Source organism: Zingiber officinale, chromosome 6B (assembly GCF_018446385.1).
Source record: "Zingiber officinale cultivar Zhangliang chromosome 6B, Zo_v1.1, whole genome shotgun sequence".
Lineage (NCBI taxonomy): Eukaryota > Viridiplantae > Streptophyta > Magnoliopsida > Zingiberales > Zingiberaceae > Zingiber > Zingiber officinale.
This window is the reverse complement of record NC_055996.1, coordinates 105,255,886-105,273,920: the sequence shown is the minus strand read 5'-3', so window position 1 is coordinate 105,273,920 and position 18,035 is coordinate 105,255,886. Positions and strand designations below refer to the sequence as shown.

The 18,035-nt window shown below is 36.4% G+C and overlaps 3 protein-coding genes across 3 annotated transcripts; 2 read left to right on the top strand and 1 right to left on the bottom strand.

Annotated features, from left to right (window-relative positions):
* The first annotated feature begins 617 nt into the window (after positions 1–617).
* LOC121988687 (golgin candidate 2-like) lies at positions 618–7,219 on the top strand. The gene is made up of 10 exons (XM_042542244.1): positions 618–756; positions 831–1,709; positions 3,079–3,189; positions 3,350–3,409; positions 3,781–3,838; positions 4,782–4,834; positions 4,994–5,086; positions 5,939–6,064; positions 6,554–6,601; positions 6,678–7,219. The coding sequence occupies exons 1-10, from the start codon at positions 703–705 to the stop codon at positions 7,071–7,073; spliced, it is 1,878 nt and encodes a 625-aa protein (XP_042398178.1). The 5' UTR covers positions 618–702; the 3' UTR covers positions 7,074–7,219.
* A 2,115-nt stretch (positions 7,220–9,334) lies between these two features.
* On the top strand, positions 9,335–12,407 carry LOC121988686 (probable fructokinase-6, chloroplastic). The gene is made up of 7 exons (XM_042542243.1): positions 9,335–9,629; positions 9,766–9,983; positions 10,621–10,833; positions 10,948–11,145; positions 11,226–11,363; positions 11,552–11,668; positions 12,047–12,407. The coding sequence occupies exons 1-7, from the start codon at positions 9,506–9,508 to the stop codon at positions 12,179–12,181; spliced, it is 1,143 nt and encodes a 380-aa protein (XP_042398177.1). The 5' UTR covers positions 9,335–9,505; the 3' UTR covers positions 12,182–12,407.
* Positions 12,408–12,549: 142 nt separating this feature from the next.
* Positions 12,550–16,633, bottom strand: LOC121988685 (UPF0481 protein At3g47200-like). The gene is made up of 4 exons (XM_042542242.1): positions 16,567–16,633; positions 16,204–16,491; positions 15,833–16,121; positions 12,550–13,726 (listed from the first exon to the last, which is right to left on the bottom strand). Exons 2-4 carry the CDS (start codon positions 16,467–16,469, stop codon positions 12,728–12,730), a joined length of 1,554 nt encoding a protein of 517 aa, XP_042398176.1. The 5' UTR covers positions 16,470–16,491; positions 16,567–16,633; the 3' UTR covers positions 12,550–12,727.
* Between the last annotated feature and the right edge of the window lie 1,402 nt (positions 16,634–18,035).

Genomic DNA, 18,035 nt, shown 5'->3' with positions numbered 1-18,035 from the left:
ATGGTTTAGTCGAGTTCTGCTGCCTCTTTGATTTTTGCCTTCAACGTCGATGGAGATGGTTTAAGGACGAAGCCGGGGCTGCGTCACTGATGGTTTGGAGTTGTAGAGGCGGAGTGCGTCGTCGAGTTTTGGAGTTGTGGAGGAGGAGTGCGTCGTCGAGATTTGGAGTTGCGAAGTGATGCGTTGAACGTTGGGAGAGAAGGAGCAATGTTGTGAAGTGATGCGTCAGACGTTGGAAGAGAAAGGAGTAGTTATGCATTTTAAATTCAAACGAGAACAATATGATAATTTTATAAAAATTAAGGAGCTGAAATAAATAAATTAATTTGGTCAGATTGCATAAATCAATTTATACTGACACAGAGACGGGATACACATGTTTAAGTTTATATGTGGATTTAAAAGTAATTTCTCAAATTAGATTCGATAATATAAAGGAGGTTTTTATATTAATATTAATTTGGAGACGTTCAGAGTTCTTTAAATTTTCCTCTCAATTTTGGGAGGAGTATTTTAAGAATATGATATGTAATTTGGGTATTATGGAAGTTACGTACATTTATATAATACCGAAATTACTTACGCGAGTTCAGTAAAATGGCGTCGATTCGGTTGGATTGAATGCCACCGAACGAGAGCGATAACCCGTATAAATAAATCCGAACACACAAACAGGGTCCTCCAGTCCTCCACAGACCGGCCATGGCGAATTGGATCTCCTCCAAGCTCAAGGTTGCCGAGTCCATCCTCCAACAGGCGAGAACACCGCAAACCCTATCCTTCATCCTCGCCGTCTCCTTGCTAAATCTCTTCTTTCTTCTCCTCCTCAGATCGATCAGCAAGCGGCCGAGTCGCTGGGCAAGGGCGACGGCTCCGCACTCCCCACCGGCGCTGTCCCCGAAGAGATCTCCCAGAAGGCCGACCAGTCTCGCCCCCTCAAGTACCAACTGCCCAAGAAGGCGTCGCCGCCGTGGCACTCGCCCGGTGTTGCTGCTCAGGTCAGCGCGCCGCCATCTCCGAGCGTTACCAGGCCGTCCGCGGCGGACGAAGATTGGACCGAGATCCTCAGTTCCTCCGATCCGGTCAACTCGCCTCTCGGCACTACCCTCGGCGGAGGGAGCAGAAAGGCGGCTGCGTTGCCCTCGTCCGTCGACAGGGGTGCTCGTAAGGGATCTGGTGGTTTCGTGAAGCCTACCGGGAAAGCAGAGGTTGCCGACCGTGGTGAATCTGTTGCCGATAATGCACCTGGAGATGGGGATCGGCCCTCCCGCAGGTCTTCTAGCTTGTTGGATTTGACGAAGGAATTGTTTAAGCAAGAATTCCACGGAGGTGCTGGCGATCATAGTCCGTCTCGTAGTTCTGATGCAGATTCTAAAATCTTAAATGTGAAGAAGAGTGCTGAAACTGGTGATGGTAGTAATAGTAAGAACATGGATGTCAGACCTTCAGGTGCTCATGTTCAGTCGAGAAGCTCTTCTGAGAGTGCTGAGGAATCAAGTGATTCGGTTTCGACATCAGATTCAGATGAGGAAATAAGGTTGAAGAGGGAAGAGAGGAGGAGAAAGAAAGAACAAATGCTAGCTGAGAAAATGGCGGCTGTTGCTGCAGAGGCCATCAGGGAACGGGAAAATATTGTTGCCAGGTTAGAGGGTGAGAAGCAGAGTTTGGAGAAAATACTTGAGGAGCGCGAGAAAAAACAAGCACAGGAGGTCGCGTTCCCTTTCACTGTTTAATTTTCTTATCTTTTAAATTCTTTGATTCTTCTTCATCTCCATATTTAGAGTTAGTTGTTTCAAACCAAAAGATCATTCAAAGCATAACTTGCTAATGAAAACATGCTGAATCTGTTGATATCTTATAGATGCAAGTAATTGACTGTCTAGAAATTCTTTGCAATGCTTGAGATATGCATATGTACTTCCTAGACAAATAGTTAGACTCGCTTAACTATGAACATTTTGATTGTCAATGAACCAAACACGTGAACTTGTCATGATTTACTGAAGAATTTCTTCATGCCATGAGGCTCAAATCTTCCAAAAGGACAATTTACAATCTTTTCTTTTTTCAGCAGAACTAATTTAATAACTTACAATGAAGGATAAATCATTTGTGAAAATGATCATATTCTCATATCTATAGGCAATGCAGCAATCTAGGTTCTCTGTTTCATGTTGGATTTCAAGACATGAAATTTGGGTTTACAACTCCATGGTTTTGTTGTCTAATTGGTTATACATTAGATGCAAATGAACACTGGTCATTATGCTATCAAAATTTTACCTGATCTTCATTTTCAAAATGATTGTTTCTCATACAACTGTAGAAGAAGTAAATAGTTAGTTTATTTTAGATTGAGTAATACTTATGTCTTCTTGCTCGATTAGCTTGTAAAGGTCATCCATTGTTCATTACTTCATTTGTTTTACTTATTAACCAGCCCACCCATCTGGTTCATCACACACTGGGTTGACTAGAAAATCAATTACCTAGTTGTGTCAGGTTGTTAGCTTCCTTTATTGTCAATAATTCAGTGATATCTCTAAAAATCTATCCTGTACAAGTTTGTCAGATTCAAATTATTTAGAAGCAGTAGTAACCTTTACATGAGATGGAATTTGGAGGAACAACTTAGCTAGTTGACAACCAATATTTCCTCCTCTCTTTCTTCTCTACTTTATTTTGCTTTGCTAGCTACAGTCCTGGCAATGGATGAATGTAACGAGGCATTTATGCCTCTGCACTTTCATATTCTGCTGTTCTGACTTTTTCCAATTCCTGGTCTTGTATCTTAGTGATACATGATTTTAGAACGCCTTAGACAGTTTGTAGTATCTAATATGTATAATGTCTTAAACAGAAAAGTTTGACCCAATCAGCATTGGAAAACTTTTAAATACTAGTTGTTAAATTAATATTTTGCTATCAATTTGATCAAACAGTTCTGCAATTAACTGTTAATATAATACCATGTAGCTCTTAGAGTAGAGCTTGATTGAAAGAAACTGGAATGTTTATTTCTGTAGAATTTATTTGTATTATTTTGTTTAACATTTCTTTTTCTTATTTCTGTTATAGGCCTCAGAATTGCAGATGAGTATGTTTCAAACTATGGAAGCAGTTGAAAGAGAGAAGCGGAAGCATAACAGTACAATGATGGAAGCAATAACTCTGTTGGCTGAGCTTGAGGTGTTGTAGTTTTTTTTGAAACATCTGCATCTGTTGGTCTACTATGCCATCAGACCACACTCTATCCGTTGCTTGCTTAATAGTATTACACTTTTTGAATAGTTATTAATGAGTTTGATTCAAAAAGTTTACACTGATAAACTTAAAATGGTTTTTGCAGACTGTAAATGCTGAGCTAGCTACATCTCTAGCAACAGCTCAAATAACGCTGGAAAGAGAAGTAAGTTTCCACTTCTAGCTGTATGTATCTTATGGTTTCCTGCTGTTTACATTCATTGGCAAGAAGTTGAGCATGGAAAAGTTCTAGCAATTTTCTTTTCTCCTTTTCTCCTTTTCTACTGAAGTCACCAATTACAAGCTAATTGGTCATCAGAAATGTTAGTTTCTTGATTGTTATAAACAAAGTATATTTATAGCTGTCTGAAATTTTATCCAGGAAACTATGGCTATTTGCTGAGTAATTACCATATTTTCTCTAAAATTTATTACCTTAGCTGATACTTAAAACAATAACACTTGTATTTCACCACTCTTTTGCATTTCACTTTATTATCCATAATCTCATGTCATTTAACTCTTTTATTCTATAAGGTAACTAAGGTGGGAGAACTTCGTCAACAAGTTGAGCTAAAAGAGGTTGCTATTGAAGGTAGGCCTTTCAACTAGAACATAGTTTTATTTCATTTTCCTTTTTGTCTTTGTTTCACTTATCTCAACTTGTTTCCAAGCTTATACTAATCTTTAATATGAAATTAGTTAGTTGTTTTTTATGAATGAAATCAAATTTGTGCCATTTGATATATTTCAATTAGGAAATCATCAGACGTTTCCTGATAGATTGTAATGATATAAGATTCTTCCTGATTCTTTCTGCCATGCATGAGTGTGCAGCTTTGTACTTTTGCAAGGCTATGCAAACACATATTTGAGCACTGTCGTTTAGCTTGTGGCACACTGTCTTGAATTCATGTACATTACCATATCAATCCTCACAATACAAGCATGCAGCATGTGCAATTAAAAGATTAACCTTTACCTACTAGCAAAGGTTAAATTGTTGGAGTTAACTATACTATTAGCCATACTCCAACTGATGTTAGAAGGAGGAAAGCTTGATGTTGATGTGGCTGAACAACGATACTGACACTTTGTTTCATTCTTGTTAGTTGTTCGACTTGCAGTTTGTTTTAGCAATCTTTTGAAGGTCTTGGCAGTTTTAGATTTTAGGTCATGTTGACCTTAAAATCTATTGGAAGACTCGAGAAGCTTGAGCTTTATATAACACACATTAAATAACTTCCTTTTCTTATTTTCCTAATTTGATCCAAAATGTAAATCAAAAGTTCCTCCTTATCACATGCAACATGAATTTCCACATGCAGGAACATAAAGATGGCGCTCTTTGTATCCATTCCCATAAAATTAAAGTGTGGAAAACAAAGTTTAGTCCACCACTTAAGGAAATTTTCTGTTGTTCTATGTTAATTGTGGAATACTCCAAGCTCAAAAATGAATCCCTCATGAATTTTTTTTTTTAAAAAATAACCCACCTCTTATTCTAGTGTAAATGAGCAATTGTTTCTGTTTTGTAGAACACAGAAGGAGCATCTTGAAGATTCAACAGAATTCCCCTTCTCTAGATGAAGTAAGATGTTGACAACTACCTAATTGTAGCATTCACTTATGAGAAAATGTCTTTTCTTTCATGAATTTCCATAACTTGTAAAACCTCTGTTTGTCTTCTTTTGTATTCTGCAATGAAACTAACAAGTTTTGAACTTGATCTTCTTTCACCTTTGTTCAGGCAGTATCATTACAAAATTCCCAAATCAAACAAGAAATTCTTGATGCTGAATACTCGTTTGTATGTGAAAAATTGTCAAAATTAAAGGACAAGGTAAACTTTCTCTAAGCTGAATGTCATCTCAGTTATTGCTACTGACGTATCACATACTGTGAAAATTTTTGTGACAAAAACTCATCTCATGGCCCTGGCCATCCTTTTATTCAATGAAACTTTAAACAAACTGTTGTTTAGGGACTGTTGCACTCATCTAATGTCAAGGACATACCCTTCAACTATTATTAAACAGTTGCTTATCAAACACATTGAATATATGAAAAGAGAACAATTTTACATAACTATCTTAATTGTAAGCAGGCAAATTATATGTAACCATCTTAACATGTAAGACTTTTTTAAATTTTTGATGCAAATAAGGAATCATTTTGAATTGCAATTGAATTTTGTAGCTATTTTGGTATCTTTTAGTTAATAAAGTTAAAGTTGATTAATCTTGGTATGAGATCTTTTTACTCACATGTTACTTTGCTACGTCAATTTCATTCAAATTCTGTGTAAATTTTAGTGTTGCATCTATTATATAATGAAAAAAGAACATACATAAGCTATATATTGAATAGTTGTGCTTGTTACAACATCCTTAAAACCATATATCAATTGTGTGCCCTTTTCAACTATTATCAATCATGTGCTTGTTAGAACATCCTTAAAACCATATAATCATGTGCCCTTCTTTATGAATAATTGCTTGAGAGAAAACAAAGGTTTCGTGTGGATTTTTGCATTATTAGTCCATGATTTCATTTTATTTTTGTTCTAATGTATAAATAAGATTTGTTATGCTCTAAGAAATAAATAAGATGTGAACTGGCTATAGTTGATTTCACATTTTCTGCTTGGACCTTTTCTCCCTTTATTTAAATATATTTTTTGAACTATATGAAGGCAAAGATGCTGGAAGAGAATGTGGAAATGATGAGAAGAGGCATCACACGCCCAACTGAAATTGAGATTGAACTTAAGAAGAGGCTCGAACAACTAACTGATCGATTGATACAGAAGCAGTTACAGGTCTGTACGAATACACACACACACACAAACTTACAATTTATAAATATATTGTTATTGTTCTGAAATGTTGTTCTAAAAGAGAACATATGTGAGGCTATGAATTCTCAAATTACCCCTATATGTTTGCTTTTTGAGATTTGTAGTAAACTCACTAAAGAGATAAATCCTTGCACACATTTTGTGAATAATAAAATTTCATTATGACATGCTTGTCTTGCCGTGCTTATATTGGTTCTTGTCATTCTACTGTCGGCCACAATATCAACATTGTCAAGTTTCTATTGAGTTGTTTATCTGGCCATGATTTACGATTTATATTCAATTCTAAAATGATATTCCCATTTTGTTTTGATAATTTTTCCCAATCTTTTATATCATTGGAAGGCATAAATTCAACTGATAAATTTTCACGTAGTTTTATTGATTTTATAGCTTCTTGTGCTACTGTTGATATGGTCTTGATGGAACTGAAATTGCTTTTACCTTTAGGTTGAGTCTCTTTCCTCTGAGAAAGCTACATTGGTGCTTAGGATCGAGGTATGTATGCTCACTTCATTTAACTTCAACTGTATTTGAACTTTATTCAGATATAACACCAAGCGCTCTCTTGCAGACAGTTTCGAGATTACTCGACGAAGATGAACTTCCACTGCAATCAACTGATCTCGCACAAATTTCAGATGCAACCGGTTCATTCGAAATGGCCGACATCGAGTCTGGAAAATGGCGTCCGTCTAATTCATCTTTTCAACCAGTAATCATCCGCGACAAAATAAGAGCTGGGCAGAGGCAATTAGGATCAGTTCTTCGACAATTGGATATCGTATTCTCCATCGGCATGGTATACCTGAGAAGAAACCAGAAGGCCCAGCTTTTGGCGTTTCTTTATCTCTTATGCCTCCATTTTTGGGTGTTCTTCATATTGAATTCTAGTTCCCATATTTCAGACGGCACTAAATCCGGTGCTGTTTTCTCTCTAGAAACCATCAATAACACATCCAACCCCTGATGGCCTTTTCCATGCCACACATCATCGTTATATGATGTATATCCCATTTGATATGCGGATATTGCTTAAACAAAATCCTTTTATTTTTTTTCCATTTTTAATATATTTTTTGTACATTTGATGAATGTAGAGGCATTTTCGCAGTACATGAACCTTCTTCATCCACGACATCGTGAAGGGTTGGTGCTTTCACCACATGACACTTGCACTAATCTTAAAGCATTTTATTTTCTTTTATTTTTTCCAATTTTTGCAAACATATATGCATATATATTTTATCCTCTTTTTTTTTATTTATTTATGCCCCTACTCGTAACTCGTGTTCGCAGCTAATTAATTAGATTCCCAATCTGTTTTGTTTTATATTAAAATAAAAAAAATAACTCACCTTGTTACGGAAATACATTTAAGGATTAATATGTTTTGATTACGTTAATCTTAGATCCCTTATAATCCATCCTCTTATAATTCATCTTTTTTTAAAAAAAAATACATAAATAATTAATTAAGTTGGATAATGTTTCTGAGTTCTATAGAAATTTTCTAGTAGATATTAAGTATCAAGTAACAACATAAATTAAGAAGTGTTGCGACAAATAATTTAGAAGTCCGACATCCTTGTAAATTTTGGAGGAATGTTATAATTCGTCCAGCTCAACTGTTTATAGAATGGTGAGTATTTTTCAAAAATGGATAAAATCTAGGGGTGTGAACTGAAATTTCCTGAAAGCCGGGTCTGCAACGGTGACGATTGTTAAATGATCTCATTGGCTCGTCCTCTGTTTCCTGTTCGTATGAACGCACGAGATCAACCTTCGTGGTATATTCAGGGGGCGTTTGGTTTAGGGTAATAGGAGTGGGGAATGGGAATGAGAATCATTGATTCCCATTGTTAATGTTTGGATTATAAGAATAGGAATACAAATAAGGGAATGAATCCTTGAAATTGGGTAATAACTCATTCCCATGTACCCCCCTTCAATGAGTCATTACCCTATTTTCATCAATCAAAATATTCCCTTATTCCAAAAATACCCTTGACTTAAAACTAAAATTTTCTCCATTAATATCAAATATCAAAATATATTTATTTATTTTTTCTTTCATATCACTTATCTCTCCTTATTCTCTCTCATTATATTTTCTCTCTCATCATAGTTTCTCTCTCATCATTTTATCACACACTTTCTCTCTCCTATCACACTCTCTTTCCTCTTTTTTCTCATTACACTTTCTCTCTCATCATACTTTCTCTCTCCTCAATCTCTTCCATCGCATTCTCTTCCTTCTTTTTTTCCTCATCACACTTTCTCTCTCATCATACTTTCTCTCTCCTCAATCTCTTCCATCGCATTCTCTTCCTTCTTTTTTCCTCATCACACTTTCTCTCTCATCATACTTTCTCTCTCCTCAATATCTTCCATCGCATTCTCTTCATTCTTTTTTTCCTCATCACACTTTCTCTCTCATCATGCTTTCCCATCATACTTTTTTTTTCTCATTACACTTTCTCTCTCATCATACTTTCTCTCTCCTCAATCTCTCTTATCACACTTCTTCCTTTTTTCCTCAACACACTGTCTCTCTCATCATACTTTCTCTCTCCTCAATCTCTCTTATCACACTTACTCCTTTTTTCCTCAACACACTTTCTCTCTCATCATACTTTCTCTCTCCTCAATCTCTCTTACCACACTTACTCCTTTTTTCCTCAACACACTTTCTCTCTCATCATACTTTCTCTCTCCTCAATCTCTCCCATCATATTCACTGTTATCTTTTTCTCTCACCATACTTTATCTCTCCTCAATCTCTCTCATGACACACTCTCTCCTCATATTTTTCTCACTATATTTTCTCTCTCTTCATCCTCTCCTATCATACTTTCTCTCACATCATATTTTCTCTCATCATGCTCTCTGCAATCACACTCTTTTTTTTCATTTTCTCTCATCACACTTTCTCTCTCTTCATTCTTTCTTATCACACTTTCTCTCTCATAATACATTATCTCTCATCATTCTCTTTCATCATATTTTTCTCTCACATTCATCTTTCTCTCACATCTAATTTTTTCTCTTATTTTCCTTTAAGGGTAAAAAAGGAAACTTTGATTTATTCCGATAGAAGATATACAATTAACCAAACATTGCTTTTAAGAGTGATATCCATGCTCATACCCATTCCCATTCCACAATACAATGATTCCCATTCCGATTCCTATTCCTAGGAAAGAACCAAACGCCCCCTCAGTCAATGCCAAAGAATACTACCCCCTACACATCATCTCCGAAGCTCCTCGCCTCACCACCGTGGTTTATTCAGTCGGCCGCCGTCGCATTAATGCGAAAATAGCGAACGCCCTCTTTTGGTTCTTGAGCTGAATCATTGGTTTCCTCCTCCCGTGTTGGAGTCGCGACTCACTTCCTCCAATGCTTCTCCAAGCCGCCGCTCCCTGCTTCCCCGGCGTCGCTTCCGGCGCCCGGATCCGCTCCGAGAATCTCACTTCTCGAAGGCTCCCTCTTCCGTCTCCCTCTCCGATTCGTAAACGCTCAGGTTAGGGATTCACTCTACTATGCTATTAGAACCGAATACCGAATTCTTCCGTTCCGATGCTTCTTGTTCTGCTCTTTGGGTATTTGTTTCTTTATCAAAAGTCCCTTCCTTAGTTTTTTCCTTCTTCTAATTTTAGGTTGTATAAGAGCAGTTTCGCCCATTAATGTTTCTCCTGAGAACGAGGATTCTCCATCTGTAGTATGCTTTGGAGAATTGCTTATTGATTTTGTCCCAACTATTAGCGGATTATCATTAGCTGAAGCGCCGGCTTTCAAGAAAGCAGCTGGAGGAGCTCCTGCTAATGTTGCTGTTGGGATAGCTCGTCTTGGAGGTTCTTCAGCATTCATTGGGAAAGTAATTTCATTTAGCGTTATTTATAGTTACATTTTTCAATGTTTTAGCTTAATAGCTAACATCATCGATCTCTTGTTGCATGAACTTAGAGCAAAATAATTAAACTGGATCATACTAGCCCAAGTAGTTTTCAGCTTTTTTAGTACCTCTTCACAGTTTCGATATGGAGTAAAAGTTCTTCAAATTTTCACAATGAATTTTGCATAAAGAAAACCAATGGGCATTTATTCGATTCATACTGAGACCTTTTTCATGTTAAGCTTGAACGACCACAACCACTTAAATATATACTCCTCGGATAGATTGTCGTGAAAAATCTTATACTTTTTTTTTCTGTAAAATGAAAGAGGCTCTTACTATCTCTATACTAAGATCTATTAACTTGAAGAGACATTACACCTTAAATTATGTTCAGTAGATGGATAATATAGGTGTAGCCAACTCCAAACCATTGAGATTGACAGCAAGGTTTATGAAGAAGATGATGCTATTTCAATTTTTTTTTTCTTTTTTAAAATATTCTCTAATCATCCGCTATTTTTTTTTTTGGACACAACATTCACAGTAAGTGATGTTCACCAGAGAAAATGTCATGCCTGTATATCAGGAGCCCTGACATTTTGAATAATATGAACAGGTTGGAGATGATGAATTTGGGTATATGCTCTCTGACATTTTAAAGGAAAATAATGTTAACAATCAGGGGCTGCGATTTGACCCTGGTGCCCGTACAGCTTTAGCTTTTGTTACATTGAGAAGTGATGGTGAACGTGAATTCATGTTTTATCGGAATCCTAGTGCTGATATGCTTCTAGAAGAATCAGAACTGGATCTTGATCTTATTAGGAAGGTAAGTGAGGGTCAAAGAACTTTGATGTATCTTTCAGCCACCACATGTTTTCACTTAATCGCTGGATGCCTAAATATCTGTTACTCACTGATAGTCAATCCGATATCTATGTAGGCTAAGATCTTCCATTATGGATCCATTAGCCTTATTACTGAACCGTGCAAGTCCGCACACATCTCTGCGGCTAAAACTGCCAAAGAGGCTGGTGCACTTTTGTCATATGACCCCAATCTAAGACTCCCATTATGGCCATCTGCTGATAGTGCAAGAGATGGAATATTGAGTATATGGGATACAGCTGATATCATCAAGGTAGCTTCTTTTTTTCTTGTAAAAAAAAATATTACTTCATCATGCAATTGGTTTGCTTAATTAACTGTCTATTGAAACAGATAAGTGAAGAAGAAATTTCCTTTCTAACACAAGGAGAAGACCCTTATGATGATGCTGTTGTGTGGAAATTGTTTCATCAAAATCTTAAATTGTTACTTGTAACAGAAGGCCCTGATGGTTGCAGATATTACTCAAAGGTAAGTGATTTGTGTTTTACCATGGCTTTATCATGAAAAAATATTTTATCCTTCCCATTGTATTTTTACCATACCTCAATTCTGAACCTCTTTATAATCATTAGATTTAATTTTTTCATTCCCCATCTTTGTTATCTGTTTGGTATGACTTAAATATCTGATTGTCATCATCATGAGTATCAATGTAGGGCTTCTGTGGTAGAGTTGGCGGATTCGAAGTTGAACAAGTGGACACTACTGGCGCTGGGGATGCCTTCGTTGCTGGAATGTTATCCCAGTTAGCAAGTGACATATCGATACTCCAGGTATTTGTCATCACTTACTTTAATGTAGTGAGAGTCTTCATTGTAAGAAAATAAACTCTTTATCAAAAGAACTGAGTGAACTAATATTAATGGCTAGATAGAAAATGGGTTTTTAATATTCTATCACGTGGATGAATTATTAAAAATTATACTAGAGCGAACCTAATCCGACTCGTGATTTGGTGGTTGGAAAAGGTTATCTGTGTGATGGAGGAACCATGGTTGGGGTCTCGCCGCACTGCTAGTTCTGGTTAATCCTTATAAACATTAATGACCACCATTATCCACTTTTAGAGAAGCAAATGAAAGAATAATGTCTTTGGCTGCATCAAAAGCTTAACACAGTTTATTTATTTGCTTTTCTTTTGACATAAACAGGATGAAGCAAGGCTTAGAGAAGCCCTTAAATTTGCGAATGCTTGTGGAGCTTTGACTGTGACGGAAAGGGGTGCGATCCCAGCTTTACCAACTCGAGAAGCAGTTCTGAGTGCCATGCTCAATATGGCTGCATAAATTTGAGTTCTTGTATTTGTCTCTCTCTGCAGATATCCTTTCCCAAGCCATTAGATATTAGATTGAAGAGACTTTATTCGATGAAGCAATCATCTCCCAACTCTGCGTTGAAGAATACTTGTTCTTGGATTCTTCATTTCTTCTCAAAGTGATGTAAGTTCTCTTAACAATCTGAATGCTTCTTTCATTACAATATATATAGTCAATTAATTTTTGGTTCTAACTAGATCTATCGACCTGTCTTTGTTGTTTGCTGATTATAATTATTACATTATTAACTTAACTCGAGATAACATGATAAATAAATTAGAGAGTTAAATTTATGGAATCATCCATCACTATTTCATAAGCCACTAGGTAGCAAGCAATGAATTGAATAGCACCGTGAAGCCAGACTTTATTATCAATATGGATCACAAACCAACTCCAAGCCCAAATTTCCTTGGCCGGAAAGGACTTTCAGACACAAATCGCGATACAGATAACAAACCAACCCCAAAAAGGGCATTGCCCCAGACAAACAAAAAGGCGATGTAGGATGTCGATCTAAGCTTTATAGCAAGAGTCGCACATGCTGTAGAGGGTTTGGATGAAGGTGAGGACGAAGAGGATGATGGCGGCGATGACGGAGATGCTCGCCCAGGGATTGCTGAAGTAGTTGTGGTTGAGGGTGGCGTAGCAGCGGTTGCGCCTGCTGCGGTGGTACTTGTTCACCTCCTTGATGGTCTCTTCCAGGTAGCACTGGTTGGGGTCGACCATCACTTCCTTGCACAGGCTGTTGAACAGCTTCGCCACTTCCTCGTCACTCCCCAGCCCGCTCTCCAGCACATGCTTCCGCCGCAGCAGCGCCACGTCGGCGCTGTTGTCGATCACCGAGTCCATGAACCAGGCGTAGGTCGTCAGATAGTCGCCGATTCTCGGTAAGCACTGCTCGAAGGCGATCAGGTTCCGGAGCAGAGTGTTGGTGCCGTCGTCGACGTGGATCTCCGGGATCTCCAAGCGCCCGCTGTCGAAGCTGAGGTCGAGGAAGCTCGAGCACGCGACGCCCTGCTTCTTCTTTACTTTCACCCGTGACTCGATGAGATCCCGTGCGCAGGGGATGGCTGATGTCACCTCCGCCACCAACTGGGCGCGGATGCCCCGCGTGGTGGGCTGTTTTTTAGGGATCAAGCTGGAGTGGAAGAGGTGGAGGAGGTGGTGGCAACTGCCCTCCGGGATCTTCGTGATGTGTTTGGTGAGGGAGAATTCCTTGAAGAAGGAGAGGATGAGTTCGTCCATGGAAGGAGATTTATCGTGGCTGAGAATGATGCCGTGGAGCTCCCGGAGGAGGCTGAGTGGGATCTGGTTTTCGAGCATCAACAGGTCATGGTAGATCAGAGGTTCTGCCCATTGCCATTGTTGAATCAGTGTTCCTTCCTCCTCGGTTTGCTTTTCTTCCGTGCTCGGCTGCATCATGGGTGCTGCGTCTCGAGCCGATGAGCTCCCCATCATCAGTGCCGCCGATGGTTTTGGCTGCTCTTGTTGCTTCTGTACCTTGCTTCTTGTCTGCTGAATCAATTTTTAAATTGATTTAAATCTGTCCTTTTGATTTTCTAACAAATTTTTAACCACTTTCTATAAGTATATAATAATAGTCAACCTCCTTGTTGCCATTAGTTCAGTAATCTTGGGACGGTAAGATGATTGAGATATAGGGTATTATTTTATTAAGTCATGTGGTTGAAATTTAATGGGTCCGAGCATATTTTTCATCATGTCTTAGCTATTGTACTAATATTTAATAGTTATTCATAATTTACCTTTTCCGTGTTAGTGTAGAGATGAATTAACGGAGGAGAGCGAATCATCTTTTGTTGACACGTAATAATAGTCAAAATAACTTCTTGCATACCCTATCCCCTTAGCGGTTAGTTATAAACTGATTCCGTGATTTATCTCTCTTCACATAATCTGGGAATGAACTATGAGGAATTTTTGGGATGAACGAAATAACCTTTTGCTATAATTATAATAATCAAAATAATTTTAGTGCGACTTTCAAGCACTCCTAGGGTTGATGGGCAAAATGTTGGATTGGGCTGTTCATTTTAAGATTAGTCAGCTCGTAAGAATTGGATACGGATTATATATATAGCACCATGAGTAATTTTTTTTATTATTTATTTTAAAAAAAATAATTTAAATACTATAATCCAAGTACCAAACCCTAAAACCAAAACTTTAAATTCCTTAAAATAAAGAAAAAAATATTTGGGGCTCACAAGGCTATATATATATATATATATATATATATATAATTTTGTTATCCTGCGCGACGCCACAGTGCGTGACTGTGCGCGCCGCGCAGGATAACAACTGTTTTTATTTTTAATTTTTAATTTTTTTTTATTATGAATTAAAAAATAATTGAAAAAAAATAAAAAATAAAATATTTTTTTAAGAGTTTATTTCTAGGGTTCAGGCTTTGGTTATAGTGTTAAAGCTATTTTTTTTTTTAGATTTTACCTCTGGGGTTTAGGCTTTCCAATTATGTTATAGTGTTTGGTTTTAAAATAAAATTAATTTAAGCATTTATTGAGTATTGTAATATGTTAAGGGGATATATTAAGGTATTAAAAATTTATATAAGGAAATGTTAAATTTTTTTAATTGATCATATCCTGATCGGTCCATACCGATCAGGATATGTCCTGATCGGTCCACAGATCGATCAGAAGCCTCCCAGACCGATCAGGATATGTCCTGATCGGTCCAGAGGGACAGGCGCGTACAGTCGCACATCTTAAGTCCCGCAGGATATCACTACTATATATATATATATATATATATATATATATATATATATATATATATATATACTACGAACGTCCGTTCCGTGATTGAGACAATATTTTTTTGTGTTTTTTTAGCTTATGGTTATACTATTTAGAGTTTGCCTTTGTTTATGGACTCTATATAAGGAATGTTACTACGCACATCTTATGTCGTACCTCCTGTGAACACTTCACTTTTTTATTTAAATGTATTATAAAATTTAATATTATAACTTAACCCTTAAACGCTATAAATAAAATCTTAAATAACTAAATCCCAAATAAAAAAAATAAAAAAGTTGTGCACTGCACGGTGCACAACAAAAAAACTTTCATGTGTGTAAGAACATCCATATCAGTTACCCTATCTAAAAATTTTATCTTAAGTTTTAGATAGGGTAATTAAAAATCCTTTGCATCAGTTATCCTATCCATTTTTTAAATTTAAATTTGATAAATAGTGAGTCTCTAAATTTAAAAATAAAATCTCTATCTTAAAAATAAAATAATATTTATTTTTAATCTCTCTTTTCATTCAATCTAATAATAAAAATATAAGAAAGAGAAAAAAATAATAAAAAATTAAGTATGATGAAAATTTTAAAATATTTGATGCAGTGTATAGTAAAAATAATTATCTAAATTTAATAAAATTGATCATTTACCTTAAATTTTAAATATAATAATAAGAAAACTGCTCTAATATATACAATATACGGTTTTCATACGATACCTAACTCTCACGGTACCTATAACTCTCGTGCCTAGTTGTGTATGTGAGGCGCAGACATGATTTATGAAAGGTGATTCTAATAAAATATTATTTATTTGCACTTGCCTTGAATGGTTGTAGTAATTTGTTTATTGTCGACATCTTCTTCTCTTGGGCAACTTTTTCCTGTTTTCTCCTTTTCTTCTCTTCTAGCTCCAGCAGTAGCTCGAGCACGAAGCAAGAGTCGAGTAGCAGCATCTCCACAAACTCATTGCTGGTCATCTTCACGAATTCCTCTGCATACGCACTTCGTACTTCTCTCTCGCGTTCCTTGATTCTGTCAATGCATTTCTCTATGGCTTGATTATTGTCAGGGCTTCGCTCCAGGAGCCTCTTAAGGCACGGCCATTTGAGCCTATTTTTCAAAACTAGCAATATTAGACACGATCCAATGTGTCAAATGAGTCAGAATTTAATTTATGGAATCGCTATCATACCTAGTGTTCCACACTTGCAATTGCTCGTCTAGGCGGTGGTAAGGACCAAGGGAGACGATCTTGGGATTGTAGGCCTCACCAAGACTGCAAGCCTCATGATTGGTGTCACCGGCGCGAATGTTATTAGGGACTTGAAAAATGGTAGCTCTCTCGGTGCGCACATCCTTCCTCGGCGTCTTTTCTACCTTCTCCTTTAGGTTGGCCATCCATTCACAGTCCAAAATTACCACCGGTCCATCATCCTTCTCGCGGGTGCGGTTACTCATCCTTAGTAGTTATCTCGATACCCTAATTCATCACAATATAGAAAAGAATGTATACAAATTATAATAAAACAATTGTTCAACTTAGTGAATTTCTTACCCTAAAATCCACTTATTGAGGCCTTGTGATTCCAAAGAAATATAGGTAGAGATATATTTGGTCAGCTAATTAACTAGCTAGTAGGGACCTTCTTATATAGGGATTTAAAGCCATGACGAGGATAGTGACTTGTGCGTAATTAGTTCTTTGCTTGTTTTGATTGAAAGTGTTATTTTCTCTTTTCTAAGGAAAAGAGGCTACAATAAGTAGCGCCTAGATATGCTTTAATTTAAATTTGATTCTACAATTCATGATGTCTCATTGTATTTAGTTCCTTGCTTGAACTGTTTGAAAGTGTTCCTCTCTCTCTTTGTTTTAGCTTTTTAATTATTTTTTTTCTATTTAGAGGCAAAGCATTTGTCTCTCTAAATGGTCCTTCTCCCTCACCCTTCGCGCCACTTTAATCTTCCCCGCGAGAATCCTCACCATCGATGCCACCAAGTCCTTATAGCGCACATTATTTGAGTTCAACATGTCCATTTTGGGGATTGGATGATGATGTTCTTCATCGTGGCGTGAAGTGCCACTAAAATGCATTCAGCAACAAGGCAACAAGTTAGAACATTCGACGGCTTCGTCCAATTAGGCTAGCTAGTGTCAATATTTGAGAATTAGAATTCGATTTTTTATTTAAAAAAAAACCTATGGATCAATTGGTGTGTTGCTTGGTTCCTCACTTGGTCAATTTAATTTTCAAAACGTTGACTAATGATAAAGATGTAGGGTTATCATAATGAATATGAAAGATAGTTTGTCAAGGTAGAGTAAGTTTTCTTAAAGAATTGGTGACGACATTTTAGCTATCCTAAAACTACTGCAAATAAAATCATTGCAAATATATTTTGATTATACATAATATGATTTTAAAGATGGGCAATGCTATTACTAATATGATTTGAATTCGTGATCTATAAGTCAATTGGTGATGCTAAAGTACATAATCAATTTTCTTAAGACAATTTGCGCTAGCAGATGGAGTGTTAACTAATTAGTGCCATCTTAAGCACCGGAGAATTTGTGATGAAATTTGAGTTGACAATGTTTACCTTTATTCAGATCAGAATCGAATACCGAATTCTTCCGTTCTGATGCTTCTTGTTCTTCTCTGTATTCTTGTTTCTTAATCAAAAGCCCTTTCCTTAGTTTTTCCATCTTCTAACTGTAGGTTGTATGTATAAGAGCAGTCTCGGCCATTATACACGCGCACCTCTCCTTGACCGTTCTACCCTCTATCATTTTTGTTTTTTTTTTTAAATTTAATTTAATTTATTATTATTTTTCAATCATACTTATATATTTTTAAATTTTTATTTAGTTTTAATTTTTTAATCAATTTTATTTATTATTTTTCATTAATACTTATATATATATTTTTTAATTTTATTTAATTTTATTTAGTTTTATTTTTTAATTAATTTTGTTTATTATTTTTTCATTAATACTTATATTTTTTAAATTTTATTTAATTT

Coding starts and splice junctions, on each gene's coding strand:
- LOC121988687 (XM_042542244.1), top strand. CDS start 703: ATGGCGAATTGGATCTCCTCCAAGCTCAAGGTTGCCGAGTCCATCCTC. Junction 3,410..3,780: donor AAATAACGCTGGAAAGAGAA/GTAAGTTTCCAC, acceptor TTATTCTATAAG/GTAACTAAGGTGGGAGAACT. Junction 3,839..4,781: donor AAAAGAGGTTGCTATTGAAG/GTAGGCCTTTCA, acceptor TCTGTTTTGTAG/AACACAGAAGGAGCATCTTG.
- LOC121988686 (XM_042542243.1), top strand. CDS start 9,506: ATGCTTCTCCAAGCCGCCGCTCCCTGCTTCCCCGGCGTCGCTTCCGGC. Junction 9,984..10,620: donor CTTCAGCATTCATTGGGAAA/GTAATTTCATTT, acceptor TAATATGAACAG/GTTGGAGATGATGAATTTGG. Junction 10,834..10,947: donor ATCTTGATCTTATTAGGAAG/GTAAGTGAGGGT, acceptor ATATCTATGTAG/GCTAAGATCTTCCATTATGG.
- LOC121988685 (XM_042542242.1), bottom strand. CDS start 16,469: ATGAGTAACCGCACCCGCGAGAAGGATGATGGACCGGTGGTAATTTTG. Junction 16,122..16,203: donor TTGCAAGTGTGGAACACTAG/GTATGATAGCGA, acceptor TTTGAAAAATAG/GCTCAAATGGCCGTGCCTTA. Junction 13,727..15,832: donor AATTACTACAACCATTCAAG/GCAAGTGCAAAT, acceptor TTGATTCAGCAG/ACAAGAAGCAAGGTACAGAA.